This window comes from Excalfactoria chinensis, chromosome 3, assembly GCF_039878825.1.
Source record: "Excalfactoria chinensis isolate bCotChi1 chromosome 3, bCotChi1.hap2, whole genome shotgun sequence".
Taxonomy (NCBI): domain Eukaryota; kingdom Metazoa; phylum Chordata; class Aves; order Galliformes; family Phasianidae; genus Excalfactoria; species Excalfactoria chinensis.
In genome coordinates this window covers 52,845,360-52,865,043 of record NC_092827.1, presented here as the reverse complement: position 1 = coordinate 52,865,043, position 19,684 = coordinate 52,845,360, and the positions used below count along the sequence as shown (strand labels likewise).

The following is a 19,684-nucleotide window of genomic DNA, read 5'->3' as shown; positions in this document are numbered from 1 at the left end:
CTGTCTGCAGCTTGTCTTTCACATGAGTTCCCACACTGCCATAACTTAAGTTGCTATCCTTGCTATTTTCTGTCACTCTGGCTGAGATGCACAAGGCTAGGAAAAGCTGATAATTCACAACTCACAATAGGCTCCTTAAAAAAAAAAGTCTCTGAGAGTCAGTGCACAACTGCATCAAGCCCAACTTATCTGTGTCACCATGCCCTTGATCCACAGCTGCTATTATGGTTTCCCATAAGCGGGCAGGAGCAATTGACAGAGAGTGGTGAAAAAATTGCACCAGCACTGATATATAGCAGTGAATGCTTCCTTATTCAAAACTGACAAGGAGGAAACTTGGGCTGAAACTACAGTATGATGTCCTAAGAGCATTGTGCAGCACTAAAGAAATACCTCTTTTCTTCTTTCAACTCCTACCCTTTGCGAATCTTCTGGAAGTGCCCTCTGTTCCTCACTGTTCTGCTTTCTTTAGAGCTGTAAGTTTACTGATTCTAAGCAGGATGTTCAAGCTGACCTCACTTGGAAGAGTATGCTGACACTGCCTCACCTAAAAGCCTTCCTCCTCTGCCATTTTAGGACTGCAGTCCTCTCTTGTGCAGCAAATTCTTCTCTGCTTAGTCTCTTTTCCAGTGGTTACAGAAAGCAACACACCTCTTTTACACACACTGAACCAGAGTTCAAGAAAGGCCCTGAGCTACTGCCAGGACTAATTTATTCAGTTAGCTTTAGTTCCCAAAAGAGAGCATGATATGTATGCTTACTAGAGCTTCCAGGAGGAAGAGAAAGCAAGTGTAAGAGACTAGCTGTGCAGTACATATAAAGTCAATCATCTCTCACAAGCAGTTTTCTCAGTTGTTTTTTTTTTGCTATTAGGGCATTTGAACATCATCTGAATAATTAAAGCAATCTGCAAGCAATACCTACAGAATTTCCTTTTTCTTCTTTCCTTTTAATGACACAAACCTGCATGCAAAATCCAAGCTGGATCAAATCACTCTTTTTGGCATTTCACAGAAGCCCAGTCTCTCCTACCCCTTTATTTTCTCAGTTCCATTTGGAATTAGAAACGTAATTGCCAAATTACTGTAAAAGCAGCTGTTCGTGCAGCATATCCACCCAAGTTGGAAGCAGGAAATAAGAAAGCTCCCATGAAAGCCTATAATTACGAGATTTCCAGTTTAAGTTTTGCACACAAGAAGTATTTGGAATATGTTTGCATAAGCAAAGATTGAGACTCACAGCTATTTGGATAACCACCTGGGTGCTTTGCTGAAGCTTTATTATCTCCAGATAATAAAGACACAGGCAGACATAACCCCCCAAACCAACTGCTGCTAACTTTAACTAAAGGAAAGCTTGTCTGTGAAGCACCTCCTATAAGAACTTAGCCAGCAGCTATTATAAACAGACTAGTGATCTGTGTACTTAAGGTGTTTTCTACACCTGTCAAAGTTTTGATGTCTTACAAAATGTTCTCTGCTTGCATTTTCCAATTACTCTGCTTGTTCTTAATTGAATATTTACCTAGCACACTGAGTAGAGCGCTAATTTTCGATGATTTTGGTAAATAGCTCCATCAAGCTTAAAACTAATTTCTCCTACTTAGAGTAACCTACTTTACAATCTAATGTTCAAGAGCAATGTTCAAACGCTACTGTGTTTTACCTAGTTTAGTGTTACTCCAACTTACTTGTAATTCCAGCAGAAGAAAACAAAACATTCAATCTCAAGACAGTGCTTAAGCAACTGGGAATGAAACAATGCCTTCCTCAGCACAACATGTTCTCCAAACCCTCTAGGACGCTGTTTCACCTTTAACTGCACCTGCACAGAGAATCTTTTAAATATGTTGTAAAGATAATATTTTGCCCTTAACTCAGGTCAGGGGTAGCAGAAGAACACTGAGATAACAATATTTGAAGGGTATTCCCTCCGCACAAGCCAGAGCTGGCTATGGAAACAGGAAAGGATTTTCATACTCTCCTGAGAGAAGCAGAACTTTACGTGCTTCCCTTTCAGAAAGGATCAAAGTTGGGGAAGTTTACAGCAGTTTCTCCAAACAGTCTCCTGACCTTACAGAGACACTTAAGAAAACACTTTATTCCATAGAGTTTTACTTCTGTGTGCCAGTGATGATCTTGGTCTACAAAACAGAACAAAATCCACAGGCTTCCATGGAAGGGCCCTCTCTGGTGTCTGTAAAACATGAATCGTGTCCTATGTGCCCTGGGTGAAGAAATACTAACAGCCCCTGCTAACTAATTTCAAAGATTTCATAAGCTGAGAGAACTTTGGAGAATACCTGAATTTCAATATATTCTATTGAAAGAGCAGTGAAAGGGTTTAGTCCCTTAATTCCTTCTGAAAAAATGTACAGAACTGGCAGCAATAATATTATCATGAACCTTCTTTGCCCTTGTTATATTTGACCTTCCTTTTTCATACACCTGAGGCCAACTATGTTTGGCTTTGCAGCATCAGGAATTTTGTAGCACATCTCCTCCTAGCAGGTGACAGTTCAAGACAAGGAACTTACATGATCTCACAGTGATTTAAGGAGGGGAAGGAGAAAAATATAGCTGGCTGCCCATGGAAAAGGAGAAGGAATGCTTTATCCAGGATGCTAATAAAAAGGATTTAGTCCTTCTGTCATGCAGAGTTTGTAGCTGTAACAATGAAGAAGAAAGTACATGTTGCAAGCTGAAGAAAAAACGAAGAGCTGAGACATTTTTGTCTTTCAACTGCAAGTTTACACCAAGAACCAGAAAAAGTACTTCAGAAATTACTGTAATGTATTCAATCATTAGCCAGGCTTAAAAGTCATTTTTCAAAGGCTAGGAGGACTTAGAAAAAGTTTTTTAACAAATGTCAAGGTGTGTTTCAAGCTGGAAGTCTCAAGAGGGTTTCTTTTATATATTTGCACTTTCCAGCCCAGACCAAGAGAAGACAGAAGGACCAGTCCAGCATATTTTACAGCATGCACCCAGAATGGGGTGCATAACTGTTGGGAAGAAACAGACTGAGGTCAGGTGAGCTTTTTTTAGTCAGCCTAAAACTTACAGTGGGGAGCTCCTGCAATACAACTCAGATTCGACCAAGTTCATCCATCCATGAAGACACCCATTAGGAAAGTGACAGCAGTTAAGTGTCAGTTAGCTGTCACAAATAACATGGTTTTGGATATTCTGAGGGCAGAACTCTGGGGAGCGAGTTCAAACAGACAGTAGTAGTGAAAATGCTGAAGCAGGCACCTGTTTCCTTGGGTTGCAGAGAAAGCCAAACTTGTACTTTATAGAGCAGGGCTACAGGAAGTTGTTGGGGACGCTTGTCTCCAAGAAAGTTTTAAGAACTATGATGGTCCACAAGCTTTAAGTTTATTACTAAGGAGCGCTGAAACAACAAATGTTGCATACAATGCTCCACTCCTAGAAGCAGTACCAAGGCTCCCACAACACATTTTAAATCTTTCTCTCATAACATTAAAGCAATAGGGAAAATTATCCCCACTAGCCTGGCATGGCTAATATTGCTACTGCTTTCTATTGGTAGCCATTTGTGAGTTTAATTCTTCACATAATATCAAGCGCTTGTTAGTTTACCAAAGATAAAAGAGAATCATCAGCTTTAACTCTAATGAAACAAAAAGCACAAAAAATAAATAAATAAAAATCCAACTGCATGTTTATATTATAGCTCAGTATCTTTTCCTTTTGAAACATTGCTTTTATATATCAAGCCACATCTTTGACTCCTGATACTTAGAACAGCTTCACTGGGAGCAACAGATCTCTCCACCATTTTACGACTGTCTGGAATTTGCTTTATTTGTGTTTATAGTTTTCAGCGGGCCGCTTCTTTGTTTCCAGTTGACAATATCAATAAAACCACTACAACCAGTATCAATAAAACCACTGTCACTTTGCTAGCACTCCAGCAGCACTACCTTGGGCATGCTGGCCAACATCCAACTTGGGCAGTTACATTTTATCTGCTAACTTTATCCCAAAGCCTTAACCATGTATTGTAATCTTCTTTTTGTTGCGGTTGTACATAGCTGAACAGCTGCTCCAAGAGCTTCTCCAAGCATTTCTGCAAGCAGTTTTTGTTTTCCAACATTCACAACAAAGCAAACAGAAATTGTGCCAGCGAGGCCAAACCAAAAGACTACTCAGAAATTGTTGACAATTTCGGATTATTTCTTTTCTACTGTTTATCTCAGGTCAAGCACTTAATTCCAAATATTCCCAAATGCTGCCAAATCCACAACAGAAAATTTACATAAGAATTAAGTAGCAAAGAGGCCTCAAAAAACGCTCTAGGAGGTATAGCTCAGTGAAAATTTTCATCACCTAAATAAATCCAGAGCTTGGTGGACAAACATCAACTAACTTTGACATATTCCATTGACAGTAAAATGAGAGACTTCTAATATCAATTCAGAATTCCATTCTTAATGGTATTTTTAAGATAATTCTAAATGAAGAGCTCCTTAAATGAGACTAGAATTTAAACAGTGACCATGATTTAATGTCTCCAAAAGGTTTTTGTTTTGTTTTTTGACCTCTGAAGAAAATTCTCCAGCTACCAAAGCATTTTGAAAAAAACATAACTCCAAATTACAAATGTTGCTAAGCTGTGTTCAGTCAGTAAGCTGCAGAGTTAAGTTGGACAAGGACTACCTATGGACATGCTCCAAATCCTAAGTATTTTATCACATGGTCTACATACACACAGCATGATAGCAATACTGCATACAAACTCATTTTACTGTTCTTAGTGAGATCATCATGTACAGTTCCACTAAGTTAAGCAGCTCTTCATAAGAATACAAAAAAGTATATTCCCTCTTCTCAGGCACTGGAGTTTCAACATAACAGTAGGAAAGAAAAGGAGGTTGCCACAGGTAGCCTTGATTCTATCCAAGTCACATTCTTTGTCTCTACTAAGGGTAATGGATTTAACAACTCAGTGTAAGCCTTAAAAAAAAACCAACACAACAACAACCTAACTTCAGAAAGACATCAGCCTTTCTGCCTGCTGTGCACCTCTCAGCTGGACACAAAGCAAGTTGTTTTCAACCTAAGGAATAACAGAATAAACTGGTCAGATGCCGAGACAATGCCATTTGATAGCTTTTGTGCTTCATTTATTGCTGGGATCTATATCTGTGGCACCTACAAGCTCAACAGCAACCACACAGAATGATGAGATTTCTAAGTAGTTAGCTAGCCCCTGTTTGGCATTAAATGGTTCAGATTTTAATCATTTTATGCTTATTAATTACTGCAATGGGACTATAAAAACATGCACGAGTTTCAGGACGTCACAACTAAATATGATTCAGCAAGTGATGACGGGAAGGGGAAGCATGAAGTTTATTTTAACAAGCACAGCATGATTAAGAGCTGTTCACTGCAAAAGAAAAAGGAGTTGGAAGCGCATTTCCTCAGTTATCATGGAAGAACTGAGTCTTAAGAGGTCCTGTGAATAACTTTTGGGAAGTGCTTTGAGCAACCACTGAAGACGCAAACAGATGATTTAACTCTGACCTCTCCAGCAGGTCTGTCACAGAACTGCTCAGCGTACAGCAGTAAGGTCTGAAGGGCAAGGCCTGGTGTGCAGCACGGCTCAGACAATGTCGAGACATTTTAATAAACTCTCAAGTAGGAAAGGAGACAGTTGATTGAAGAGGGGAAGTAGTGGACACACCAATAATCGGAGATTTTTCCAGAAGCAAACTGTAATAGGAGTGATGCTTGGTACTGCTTGTTTTTCCTCCTCAAGGCAAAGGGACTCATCAGTTAAGGATGAGTGTGATGCACGCATGAATCAGAACCTGCATTTCTCAGAAAACATCTACAGACAGAGATAGGTGGAAAAATACATTCAGAGCTATTTCAAAAACCCACAGAGATCGGTGTCGCAGAGGACCTCAAGAATTCTAAGTACCACCGTGCTTTCTCTGAAAGCCTTGCATGCCTGCACATGTGCAAAACTCAAATAGTACGGAATGTCTCTCTGGAGTTATCTGGGATGATCGCTGTAAATCTAAGAGGTTGCAAATGCTCATAAGGAAGAGTCTTAGAGGCAGACCAGTACCTGTTCCCTGATCCGGTTGTTAATCTGCTGAACTGTACGAGAGTGATAAAGTTAAGGCCAGAAACAAAATGCACTTCCCTGCAAAGCATCAACATGGTTTCCATACAGAATTATTGGAATGATTCAGTTGTAGTAATATCAACACATGTTGTTACTTTATTCAAGCAGAAAGCATCGCAATTAATCTTTAAAGCGTCGTAAAGAGTGACAGTGAATCATAACCCATTTCCCACCCAACGCTCTTCAAACTAATTATGTTCCATTATTGCACTTTCTTACTATCGCACGTCCAGTCCGAATGCATTAAATAGCTTTTGGCAGAGCTGAAGAGAGTCCTCACCAAACCATGGTTTTGTACTGATTTGGTTGGGGATTGAAACAAGAAAATAAAAGAGTTACTAAGCAACAGCAGGCCAGGAGCAGGAGAAAGGTCTGCAGTCCTAATTGACATCAACTTTAAAAAGCAGTAAAAGAGAACTCGAGATGTGAATGTTACTGCTTTGGAAAAAAATAATAATGAGACAGAAATCCCAGGTAGTCAGTATCTATGAGATCTGGGTTCCAACCATAAGCTGCATGATGTACTGTAAACACTTTCTGGCAGGGAGATTCAGTGCCTTAATCTCAGTTCTGAACAAGATGAAGGATCCAGATACAGTTCTTTAATTTGAGAGCCCAGAACACACAGACAGCTTTGCTCTGTGAAAGCTACCTCAAGAAATAGGAATGTGGTATGACTTACAGTTATATGGGTCGCCAGGACATTGCCATCCACAGAACTGATATCACACCCACATATAGCTCTCCTTCCCCTTTCCAGAAAGACAGCCCCAAAGCTGGGTGCCATCACTCAGGCTAGGACAAGGGAATTTGCTTTGCTAAGATTGAAAACTCTCTGATAACATGATCAAGCAAGACAGAAATCCTGAGAGTTTCCTTCCCGAATCCATATCTATTTCCTCGTCTTCTACTGTAAGCAAAATAGTTTCATGAGCATGTGATAACTGAACATGAGTTATCACATGAACACTTACAAATTTAAATGAAAAAGCCCTTGATGTGGAGAGTGCTCTGAACTCCACTGCTGAACAATCAACCTTTATTTGCCTAACCAGCAATACCTTGGGCAGAAGTTATTTGCTTTAGCTTCACCTGAAAAAGAAAACCTGATCTCCTACTGAAGTAGTGCCTTTTTATAAGATGCAAGCTACGTGTGTGTTTTTTTCTCCACACCCACAATATGAACATCAAACCAAGTGCCCCACACTACCGATTTTTCCAAATGATTCTCCTTTTTCCCCATTTCTACATCCTTTGCTTTTGCACTTACTAAAGCACACCGGATTTCAGCATTTACTGGTTTTCCCACGTACTCCAGAGTACTTCAAGTGACTAAAACGAAACCACAAGAGGGAAAACTACTAGCATGACTGTTGCTGAGGAGGAAAAACCAGCAACCCAGGTCTGGTTCACTCAAACTCTCTGATGATTCGTATTTAAAGCGATGAGGGCTACAGTCATCTTCTGCTCTGATGTGTGCTGCTGCAAGTCAACTGAGGTTATGAAATGGGATCTGGCACCACGGAGAGAACTGTCCCTTCACAGGATACGAGTAATAGTCACTTGAGTAAATGCAAGTTATTCATATCCTGCTAGTGGAATAATCTCTCTCTGTACATTCATGCACATTTTTAGTTGCCTCCAGGAATCCGAAGGCGAATCTCATTTGTTACCTAATGAAATTAATTCCACAAGATCTAGCACAAGCACACTGGAAAACCACTATTACTCATACATGAGGTGTAACCAATGCAGCATTTCTCAAGTTCTGTTTGATTAGGGTCCATCTCTGAACCCTCACCATTCACCACACAAACCTCAACCTCCCCGGTTGGCTACGGTGCATTCCCAGCTGATTTGCACCAAGTCTTAAAGAGCAATTTGAACATTTGACCTCCCCTCGCTTTATCCGCAACAATCTCATTATTCTTTTTAATTGAAGCGATTCCCAAACAGTAGGTTGGCTGGTTGTATAGTTTCCTTGGACTCTGAGAATGCATCTTCCCTTTTTCTCAATAGAAGGGAACCACACATTTCTTAGTTGATCTGCAAATGTGTTAAATAATGTTAAAATGATCAATTGGGCCGCACTGGTGGGCATCCAAAAGTGATGCACAGACACACGTGTACTATTCAGGTCTGTAAGTACAGTCACATACATACACACAAGCACTTTGAAACCTCTTCAGCAAGGTCACATCATGTGAGAAATTAAATGATTTTGGTAGGAAATACTGCAAGATAAAGGACTTAGTGAAGAGAGCAGAAAAAGGTTAGGATATAATCTTTCAGGACCGAAGGCACCAAAGAGTTCAGTGACCAGGCTGCAGGAAAAACATAACCCAGGGTTCTGAAGAAACACGCTGCAGACTTTCAGTGGTCTGTTGGGTCAGGGTAGTACGGTGATAGGAGAATCAAAAGCTTCATCACAGGCCACTGAAACAACTGTAGGCAAATGGGCTTGACTTCAGCAGAAGGCACAAGGTTTTGAACCAAGATGTAGCAGGGGAAGGGGCAAAACTGAGATTGGCTAATTGGAAGTAACTAGTGCTAGGCTAACATAACAACTAATTTCTATGTAACAAAAAGGCAAGAATGTAATCTGGACTTCAATAAAGCTTTTGATACGGTGCCATATGACCCCATAACTGAGTTAGGAAAAAATGTGACATACGAGATTTACAGGGTTAGAGAAGAGCACATGCTCTTCAGCCGGTCTAACATACCACGCTCAAAGGCAGCAGCGGGTCGGGGCAGGGTTACTCCACGATTTAAGGCACGTAAGTCATAAGGCTGTCACCGCGAGCTGCACATGGCCGCGCTGGAAGCACGGGCACATCATGTGGAACGCGCCGCGCACACTCAGAGTTCGAGGCGAAGTTTGGCGAGGCCACGCGCTCCGTCGGCCGCAGCGAAAGCAGCGGAGAAGCGCCGGGCGTGGGGCCGGCTGCAGCACCTCCGGCCCGCGTCCCGCGGAGCTCTCCGCCGCCGACCTGCCTGCGGGCCGAGGGGCTGACCCGAGCCGGCACCGAGCCCGGCCGCCCGGCGGAGGTCAGCCTCAAAGCCACCGAGCTGCTCGCTCTGTTTTGCCGCAGAACTTTTCTCACCCCGCTCGCAAAAGCGGGCAACAGATCGCCGGAGAGAGCGCGATCGGCAAATGGACCCGGCTCCCAGAGCGGGCTCAAACTCTACGTGTGCGCCCTTCCGAGAGGGGGAAACCGACAGCTGCTAAAAGCACGTTTTCAAGCCCGAACGCCCTCCGGGCAGCACTCCCCGGCCCGCGCCTCTCCAGCCCGCCCCGCTCCGGCGGCTCAACTCCCGACACGGGCCGGGCCGACTCCCCGCGCCCCCGGCCCCGCGCGGTGTGCCCGAGGGAATCCTACCTACCTGCCGAGCCGCTCAGGGCATCCTCACTCTCCAGAACCCCTCTGTGCTTCGCCCCGCGAAGCTCGCCCTTGGATTTCCAAACGAGCTTTACCATCTTGATCATCTCGGGCAAGTCCCAGGCCAGGGTCCCCTGCTGATAACCGGGCAGGCTGCCCATGGGAAAGGGCATCGGCTCTTCCCCCGTCCTCCTCCGCCTGCCCGGTTCTGCCGCGGGGAAGAAGCGCTCCAGCACCGGCATCCTGCCCCGCGCCCCCCGCCGGGAAGCCGCAGCCACCCCCCGGCCCGAGCAGCCGCGATCGGCATCCAGAGCGGGGCGGGGGCGCCCGGCCGCCCACCGCCGCCGCCCCGCGCAGGGGGCGCGCCCCGCCGCCGCCCGGTCCCGGCTCCGGCTGCGCTGCTGCGACCGCCGCTCTCGCCCGCCCTCTGCGCGCTTTCAGCCCGCCGCCAGGCGCCGGCAGCCGGGGCAAAGCAGCAGGCGGGCAGGCGCGGAGCCGCGGCTCATGCCGACGCCGCGCAGAGCCGAGCCCCTGGGCGGGGGCGGGGGCTCCGGCCGCGGCTGCCGGCAGTGGGGGGGGAACCGGCGCTGCTGGGGCTGGGCGGGCAGTGTCCTTGCCGCGCTCGGGGGCTGGTGCTGCCGAGAGGGCACCCCCCCACCCCCGCGCCACCTCAGCCCGGCAGGGCTCGCTGCGGTGCTATAGGGGTACGTGGGTCTCGGCCTCTGGAGCTGAGCCCAGCGGTAGCCGCGGTGGAAGGGCGCGGGTTCGCGAGGCTCCGGCCCAGGGGAAAAAAGCGAAAGGAGCCCGAAGGGCCAGGGGCTAACGTGCTGCTGGAAGTGGGGTTTGGGGTAAGGGGGATTTGCCCCGTTATTTTGGCCGCAAGCTCCACCTGAATGGGTTCACGTTAGGACACTACCTGGTGGCAGCGATCGCTCACAAGCTCCAGTGAGAACACAATTATTCACTCCGTAGCCTTAAAACCAAGGCACAGGTGCCTGGGGAAGTGCTCGTCCAGGAGCAGGAGGTGCTTCACTCTGCTCAGAACTTTTGTTTCACCTTTAAACAAAGTGCGGCTAATGGCCTTGAGCCATTAATTTATAGACTAGCCCTACAGCAGGGGAGCAGAGGGTGGTCTCCTGTACCAGCAATTAGGCTTCGGTAAAGTCACAGAAAACATACTTAATGGGATCTTAGTTGGCATTATAATACCTCCTACCACGCATATATTTGTTTTCTCTGAGTTACAGTTGATTTTCTTTCTTTCCTCCAGGTGGAACAACAAACTTGCAAACAGAGAAGAAAAAGTCCCAGAAAATGGGCTTAAAGTGACCGAATACCCTTCATGTAGCAAACTGTGCACAAGCCCTTCCTCCTCATGGCAATGGCAGCAAAAGCAGCACAGTGTTTCCTCTGTCCTGGGACCCTGTCCTGGGACCCTCCACCATGCTTGTCTGAATGCTCCCACCTCAAACTGGCTGCCCCAGCATTTTATGGAAGCTATCCTCATTCTGACTGCAGGCTGCAGTCCCCTCTATGCTCTCAGGTGCCTGAGTCTTGAAAATGATGAAGTGCTTCCAAAGAATTATACCATTGTTGTTGTACTGTTATTTTGAAGTGTCCTCAGCGTCAGGATATCCTGACTCGGAACAAAGGGGTTAAGAACAAAGAAAACAAATAGATGATACACAGTACAGTAGCACAACATTAACACGTTCATACAGTGATGTATGGCGTCAAAAACAATGGCTTTTTTCTCTCATTTATATGGTTTCTTGTGGTATTTTAGGTTTTTCATATTGGTAGATGGTGTGCAATTGCTTTTTAAAGCAATATTGTTTCTGTTAGAGAGGGATAAATTGAAATACAAATGGCTTAGAAGATGTTAGCATACTACTGAGTGAAGTACACCTTAAACCCAAACTGCTCTGTTTTGGCTTTGATGTACAAGAAGTTCCATTAACTTTATTTTTCAGCTACAGTTTTTCATCTTTGTTTACATCTTCACTTCCTGCTCCCAGCTGCAACAGAGATCAGAAGTGATAGAACACCACGAACGAAAGGCCATCCTGGTAGCATTTCCAGCTTGACTGCATACAACAAATACCAGGAATCTTGGAAGAGAATGTATTTGCAGATGCCCAGCCCCAGTTCAGATGGATATCTGAACACTTAGATGCTTAACCACCAGAACTCCTGATGGTAGCAATAAGCAATCCTCAGAGTTTTCTAAATTGACAGTATTGTTTTATATTATTAAAGCTGTGGAAATTTAGTGCCAGCAGTAGCTGTGTCACTTGGGTAGGTACCTGCCTCATGGGTACATTCAGGCAGTGAGAAGTGAAGCATTTGTCATACTTTATTGTTTAAAGTTCTACTGATGCAAAGCAAGAAGCCAGTCAGAAACCAAAGGGACGATATAGCCTGTTGTTGCATAGTTTTGTCCTTTCAAGAAACTGTGTAATAAATTGGTTGCCCAGAGAGGTGGTGGATGCCCCATCCCTTGAGTCACTCAGCGTCAGACTTGTGGGGCTCTGGGCACCCTGATCTATCTGTAGCTGTCCCTGTTCATTGCAGGGGAGTTGGACCAACTCAATCAAATCTATGATTCTGTGATTTCAAATGTAATTGGCAGTATATATATCTTTCCTGTGAATGTCAAATAATGTCAAATAAAAGCAATTGTTCTAGATTGCTTACTGTTTCTTTCTGCTTTCTGGTCAGTTTAAGGATCAGCAGTTGTGAATAAAAGAAATAAATTGTGTAGAAAATGTTTCCGGCATTAATGGGTCTAACTGTAAGTTAATGCATCTGATTCTTACTGAGTTTATGCTTTGAAATAGTACTAGGTCAAGTGATTATCTTAAACTCATCCAAGGTTTTTCTGTGATTGATTGACTTTCCTTTGTTTTTTGTCATAATGGAACCACATAAGCACTGCTCACAAGAAAGCAGAGGTTTAGGGGAGGCTTAGGGGCACGGTTTAGTGATATGGTGATGATAGTTTGATGGTTGGACTAGTTGATCTTAGAAGTCTTTTCCAACCTTAATGATTCTATGATTCTATAGTCTATGCTATGAAGTTTTCAGTCCCAAAAATCAACTGTAGCATCACTCTCAAAGACCATCCAGAGATAAAATCTTCAGATTTTTTAAGTTCTGGACTTTTCTGACTTGAGATGTACAGTGACGGTTTACACAACTTGAAGATGAGACCTCAATATAACACTTCTCATCACACTTGAGGAAAACCATCAGAAATAAAACATAACATACTCCTACACAGAAATGTACCCAGCCCTTTGTGACAGCTTTTTAAAGCAGGTCTTGAGCAAAATCATCTCATCTAAAACTTCTCTTTTGCCTTCTTGACTTCAACCACATTGGAAGGGAATCTTTGCACAGATCACTTTGTTGCTGCTAATTGAATTTCTCTGAGACTCCAAGTCACAGAAGCACAAGTGATGACAAGAGAAATATGAATGTACTGGCTCTGGCCCTCATCCATACCAAGCAGCAGTGCCAGGGATAGGAAAGTGGAGTTGAGACTGGAAACCTAACAAGGCAATACATATCACAGGTAGACATTAGAACTGGAAAAGACTTGCAAAAAGGAATATTGTGGCTGGAGAAAAGAGAAGGGAGTAAGATGACAGATTAATAGCTGGTGTTGCATAATTGGTGTGTCTTAAAAAGTTTTACTTGTTTGCTTATTCACTCCAAAGTTATGTACCAAGAGCAGCAGCAGCAGAGTTGCAGGCCAGATGGTAGAGGAAGTGCCTCGTGTATCTTTCCAGCCCACTGAAGCCTGCGGGGCCTTTGTTAACCCAGTGCTCTGGTTTTCATTGCAAGTCCCTTTCTTCCCTTTCTTCTTTTCCTTTCTTCAAAGAAAAAAAAAGGAGGAGAAAAGAGGAAATAAAAAAAAAGAAAAAGAGAAAGAAGAAAAGCCATGGTTTAAACTGGCAATAGCACCATCCCTTTGGCTTTGAGCTATCCCACCCTGTGCCAAATACAGTCTCCAACAGCTCTCCCACAACAAATCAGGCCAGATACACAAAAGCTGTAGAAAAAGAATGGTGAAGAAAGATCCTTGATTCTCCCCCTAGCCCCCCAGCCTTTTCCTCTTGCTTCTCTCCCCAAGCTTCATTCCCCAGCAGCGACCTCCTCCTGCTTGCCAGTACTGTAAGTGATGCTGGGATCTCCAGTCTGCAGCTTTGTTGACAGCTGCCTTAGAGTGCAGGCATCTGTGCCTTTCTGTATTGAGGAAGCAATGTAAAGGAGAAGGTATATTCCATTATTCCTGGCACTTTCTGAGAGCCAATGTTTGAAAAAATGGCACAAATTGTTAACATAGTGAATTTATCACCAGTAGAAATTGTCTATTCCATCAGCTAACCTATACCGCCACACTGTGTCACAACTTACAGTTAGGCTTTTCCAAGTAGATACCTGAAAAAAATAGTGATATTATCTGTTTATACTGTACATTATTAAAAAGAAATTATAGAAAAAAGACTACTAAATGTTTCTATACTGATTAGCAAGCACTGAGTAAATGGTCCAAATTTTAGGCACCAGTTTCAAAGACCATAAAGCGCTGATTTTTAGAAAGTATAAAGAATGTGTCTTTAGATTGCACTCATTAGCAGAATCATCTTAAATTAATAATCACTTATGAAAACTATGCCTTTGCCTCTGTCCTTGGGGTTGTAGACTTGTACAGAGACAATAGCACAGGCATTTGCCTAGGGTCAGAACCAAGTGGTGATAACATCAGTGGCATAAACTTTTAGAAGGCTTCACAGGGTGTGATGTGAGCTAAAGAAAAGAGATTTGGAATGGTGGGATGCTGCTGTTACACATCAAGAAGAAAATGTGCAGCACAGTTGTAGGGCAGCATAGAAAGAGCAATGGAGAACACAAGGTTTAGAAAGGACAAGGAAACAAATTGCTGGAGAGACATGGAGAATATGGCATAAGAAACATAAGCAGGCAGAGCTGTGCAGAGCCTACTACCTCCTGCTTTAAAGATGACCTCCTGTTCCTCCACTGCTTTAACAATTTTAGTATAATTTTTCTTATTAATTACCCCACTTTTGTCTTATTTCAGATGTCTATTTTAATTTCTTTCTTATTAATAAAAACAGCGATTCTTAGCTACCATTGTTCTCACCACTGCCTCATTAAATACGAATAATTTTGTATTTCTTTGGGGACAATTGCTATATCTTTGCTCTAGACTGTACATACTAAATTCTTTAAGCTCTACATCAGAATTTTTCCTCCAACCCTGACATCATTTTATTTTTTTTTTATTACCAATTCTTAATTTATTTTTATCACTCTTTTAATGTGTACTCATGGTGCGTTCTAGGAGATTTTTTTTACCTGCTGCCATCCTGTGGTACCGTACCGGTGTTAAGAGTAAAGAGATGAATTTCTAAGGGAATGTTAGGATGCACTATTTATTACCCGAGCTGCACACAGCATTAATCCTTGAGAATTTCACCTACTGGGAAATGTTAAAGACAGACAATAGGTAATGCTCTGATTACTGTGGATACTTGAACAAACTCCTTTGGAAAAGGTTTTGGAAATGGAAGAAGATGGATTGCTTGAGTTCTGTAGAGCAAGGAGTCAGTTCTTTTTTCATTCTTAGCACATATGAGATAACACATTTTTATGATTAACAATTTGTACTACTAACTAAGCAAAAATGTTTGTGGTAAAGGAATAAACAGAAGTCCATAACTAATTGGAAACAGTGAGGTTGTGTAATTTTTCCATTGCCTTCTTTGGAGAATTAAAAGTTCAGTTTCACATCTCCCACATTCTATGGGGCTTTATAGGAAATGACAGACATAAGAGATAACAAAGACATCTCACCTTAATAAACAGTGATAAGAAAACAATAAAAATAAGATGCTGATCTCTCATTTTTTGTTGAAGGAGAAATAAGGAAGTTGCCATCACTATGTCTAACTTTACTGAAGGATGTATCTGACTGACTGCTTTAGTTTACATCCTCCCTGAATTCTTACATGAAAGCCTAAACCAAAGTCAAGCCAAGAGATTGAAGAAAAACCCTTTGCTCTTGCACAGTAATAATTGCAACTGTTTTGTGTTGGATGTTCAGTAATCAGTGATGGTATTGGAATGGGAAGTTAGGAATGCTGCATCTAATTGAAAATGTAGGCAGAAAATAGTAACCTATTAAGTAGGATACTAGAAAGGCTAGTTGTCTTTCTGATAACCTTGTGACAGTAACAACTGCATCATCCGTCAGTATTCCTTTTTTGTGAATAGGTAAAAAAGACTCAGTAGAGAAAGAGACTAATCAGATGAGATATGCATTATCTCTTAAATACATAACTGGTAGTTGAACATTCTCAATGTATTCAAAAGGATTACTGCATCTTTAAAGCTGAGGATGTGTGTACATATTTTCTCAATTGGGACATAAGTATCTAAAAACTATGGCAACAATTTGAAAGAACGCTTTTAGAACATCTTTTCCTTTCAGCTTTTCAATGCTTGCATCTTGCATGACAGCAGTGTGTGCAGTTTGGTTCAGGGATGGACAAGAGATACAGGGAAGTCGTGGGAAAGGTCTAACTGATGCACAAATGCACTACTGAATAAACAAGCTCCCTCTGACCTAGATCCTCACAACTGCAAAGTCAGGTTATATTTACTTGTATCCAAGCTCTTAGAGTTCCTTACAAATGCATCTGTGTAAATGTAGCTCCAGTGGAATTAGCAACAATGGACTTCTGTTGTCACACTTGTTCTGCTACTTTATGACTGTGCTGTCAAACTGCATTGATAGTCACAGAAAAGTGTCAGTTCTTTTCCTGTGTTAGAGATTCCACTCCAAATGTAATCTTGATGCTGCAGAAAGAAAAGACGCTGAGTAGGTAGTCTAGGAGAAAAATCTATCCATAATTGGTTAAAGGCATCCGATGGGTTGGCAGATGGATGGGACATTTTCTGGAAAAACTGACTTATTGGGCATGCTGCTCACAGCAATGTAGTTCCAGCTGTAGTGCACTTTCCAAGATATCCTGAGCATACGTAAACCCATGTGTTTCCTAAGATATCTGTTAGGATTTTTTATTTTTTACTTTAACTACCTGCTCAAAACTTCCAAACCCAGGGACTCCCTCTAATTTGAACTATTTTTCTAAGGCTTGCAATACATTTGACATGAAGGCTTGCATACAATTGACATGAAGTCAATTACAAGGCATACCAGTAACTACATCTCCCAGTTTTAAGACATTTTGGTTGCTCTGTGTAACTTGTCCTCTACTGACAGAGAGCCTATAGCAACAACAACGACAACAAACTTTTCAGCTGCCTTTGGGAGAAGAGGGAGCTAAACATGAGAGTGGTTACTCCCACACACATTTTCAGCCACTTGCTGTTGTGCTCTGAAGATGCTTAATTCGGAAACCAAGTTCAGATTCTTAGAATGATACGCACTGTTTTGTCTCTATAAGTACAGACTTGGCAAAATGTCACCATTTTTGATGTCTGCAAGGTACTGGCCGTACTCAGAGCAATTGACTAGAAGAGACTGCTGTGTGCTTCTTTTAGCTAAGGAAAGTGCTCAAAGGAGCCAGGGACTCTGCTCTCCAGTTTTCTATTCACTTTCCATGTAGCTCTATTCACAAGCCTCAGCATTCTGAAAAGTGGAGATATTACAGAGCCTTTGCTCCTGCATCCTATGGTTAGAGTAAAAAAGTCTAAATGATGGTGTAGTTCATCCTCTTGCTAATGTTGGCTTTTTCCTAATGGAATACTCGGTGTAGATCAAATAAGCAAAATGACTTCTGTTATTTTTATCAGGATCTTCTTATGCACTTCAATGAAACCCATTACATAGATTTGATGTTATTTTAAAGTATAATAACAGTGTTCAAGTAATACCAGATGAAACTGGTTTCAACCGCCATTAAGTTTGGCTTTTCAGAAAGGGAAAGAAATCCTCTGGTATTTCCAGCCTCCGCTGGAACGTTGGCACAGGAAAGAATTTAGTGGGGCTAGCATGCAAGGAAGTGATGTAACTTTTACCAGATTGTGTGACTATGTGGAAAAAAAAAAAAATCAAACATCAGTTGGCCTATTACTCTATTAAACCACCAGTTTCCTATGCCAGCAAATTGGAAAATGAACTGCATCTCCTTTGCTGACATTTGCCATCTGCATCAGCTGCTTTCTTAAAAGCTAATTCTCAGGATTCCAACTGTGCCATCACATGTGCTTGTATAACTCCAAGGGGAAATACTTATTTAAGTCTCATTTTTGCATGAACATATACTTCCTTTTCTAGTCAAAGTGCAAACAGAAGTGCTTGCTCATCTAGGACTGCCTGCTGGTTCCTTTACATCTTCTTTTTACAATGTTCTTTAGTTCAGAATACAATTGCTAGCATAATAAAAACAGCATTAGCAGCTGCATTCTGGACAGCAGAATTTGTTTTATGGAAACGTGACTTAGGTTTTATTTTTAAGAAATTAGAAGTTAAAACCAAATGACCATCAGCTGAATTAAAAAATATGCAATAAATTACGTTGGAGAATGTATTTTTTTTTCTTTTGACCTATCAGCTATTCTGCTGAGAAAACTTTAAAACATTGCGTTAGATCCTATAACCTGATATTTGAATAACATTTAACCTGGTATTTGAATAACATTTGGATAAATATTTTAGAATATTAAGGACTAAATAAATTAACAAAACAATAGAGAAGTAAATTACCAGGAAATGTCAGAATGTGGTGCTGGTTGTTTTCTTAACAAAATGAGAAGCAACTTTCCCTCACTGAAAAAAAATGTTAATAAAAATATATTTTTTGTAAGTAAAAAAAATGAACACTGTCTTTTGTGTTGCAAAATTACTCCACTGAAAAGTTTTCAGTTAACTTTAGTAATCTATTAAACTTTTCTGTCTGACAGTATATGGAAGTAAGGGCAAGCACTATAGAATGTGAATTGAAGGATGAGCATGTATTTGAGTAAAGAGATCAGTGGTGTGCAGGAATGAGAGCTCAGAAGAGACAGGAAGATCTGATAGCATCTCTTTAGTGCTCTGAAATATTTTTGAACCAACACTAGCAGTAAAAGCCCCAAACCAAACAGTCCTAACAGCTCTGCATGTAACATCTTTTCTGGCAGATGGGACCAGTGGACTGGGATGTACCACAGTAAGATGAACCGGCAGAAGTTTCTCTGTTAACCCAACTGTAAACTATGAAGAGAGAAATGGTCTAGGATGAAATGCAAAAGATAACCATATAGTTTCAGCAATTTTTAGGTATCTACTGCAGTTATTCTTCCCTATATCTTCCCTTTGGCCCAAATAGGAACCACAGGAAAACAAGTGGACAATCCAGCCATCCAAGTTTTGCACTGGTATTTGGGTAGGCTGCTTGCACCCTAAATCACAGTGATGCATATTGGAGTAGCATTTGGGGCAATGTCAATGCATTAAATTATAACGCTCACTCTTCAACAACTACTTAGTAGACTGTCACATCTTTGGCAGAAATTCAGCTTTTCTTCTTTTTTTTTTTCAAGTGTTTCATTGCTCTCTAAATAAATAAATATTGGTGTCAGCTGAGCTTCTCAACTTCTGCGGAAGTGGAAGGATGAGAATAGTCCTGAAAGTGCTACCCTTCAGTTGTTGCCAAGGAAGAGAATCTCATGAGAAAATCCTGATGTTAGGTTTTTTGTCTATACTCCAAGATCCTAAGATAAACTGCAATAACTGAATTTTAAATATTTATTTGAATAACACAGACTCACCAGAGCTTTGAGGTTTGCCTGTTACCTACTTAAACATGACAGTAATATTGCTTGAAAAGTATAAATTCTAGAAATTCAGACTTTGAAGCTCTGGAAAACAGCAATGATAATGTCTGTATGAATATTCATAAGTTAAGAGAATAACTGAAAGAGTCTCTTTTTCAGCAGTTGTCACAATATCTACTCTTATTTATGGTGTTTCATTTTATTAATGGCATTCACTCCCTTTCCCTCTCCTTTAGACAGTCTCCATGGGGAAATAAAGGACAATGAACTGTGCTTTTGTAATGGTCTTACATCTCCACAGATGTCAGAACAAGAGCATACAAAATATC

At 41.9% G+C, this 19,684-nt stretch overlaps 1 protein-coding gene across 5 annotated transcripts in view; it reads right to left on the bottom strand.

The window, feature by feature from the left end:
* The window catches only part of PDE7B (phosphodiesterase 7B), a 162,234-nt gene that overhangs the window by 70,774 nt on the left and 71,776 nt on the right, over positions 1-19,684 (bottom strand). Inside the window, exon 1 of one of the 5 annotated variants that reach the window (XM_072332307.1) lies at positions 9,547-10,025. The exons of 3 other annotated variants lie outside the window; for them this stretch is intronic. In XM_072332307.1, coding sequence (XP_072188408.1) covers positions 9,547-9,784 — 238 coding nt within the window. In that variant the 5' untranslated portion in view covers positions 9,785-10,025. Of the gene's footprint in view, positions 1-9,546; positions 10,026-19,684 lie in introns of those variants that run through there. One more of the 5 variants, XM_072332302.1, reaches the window with a different exon arrangement.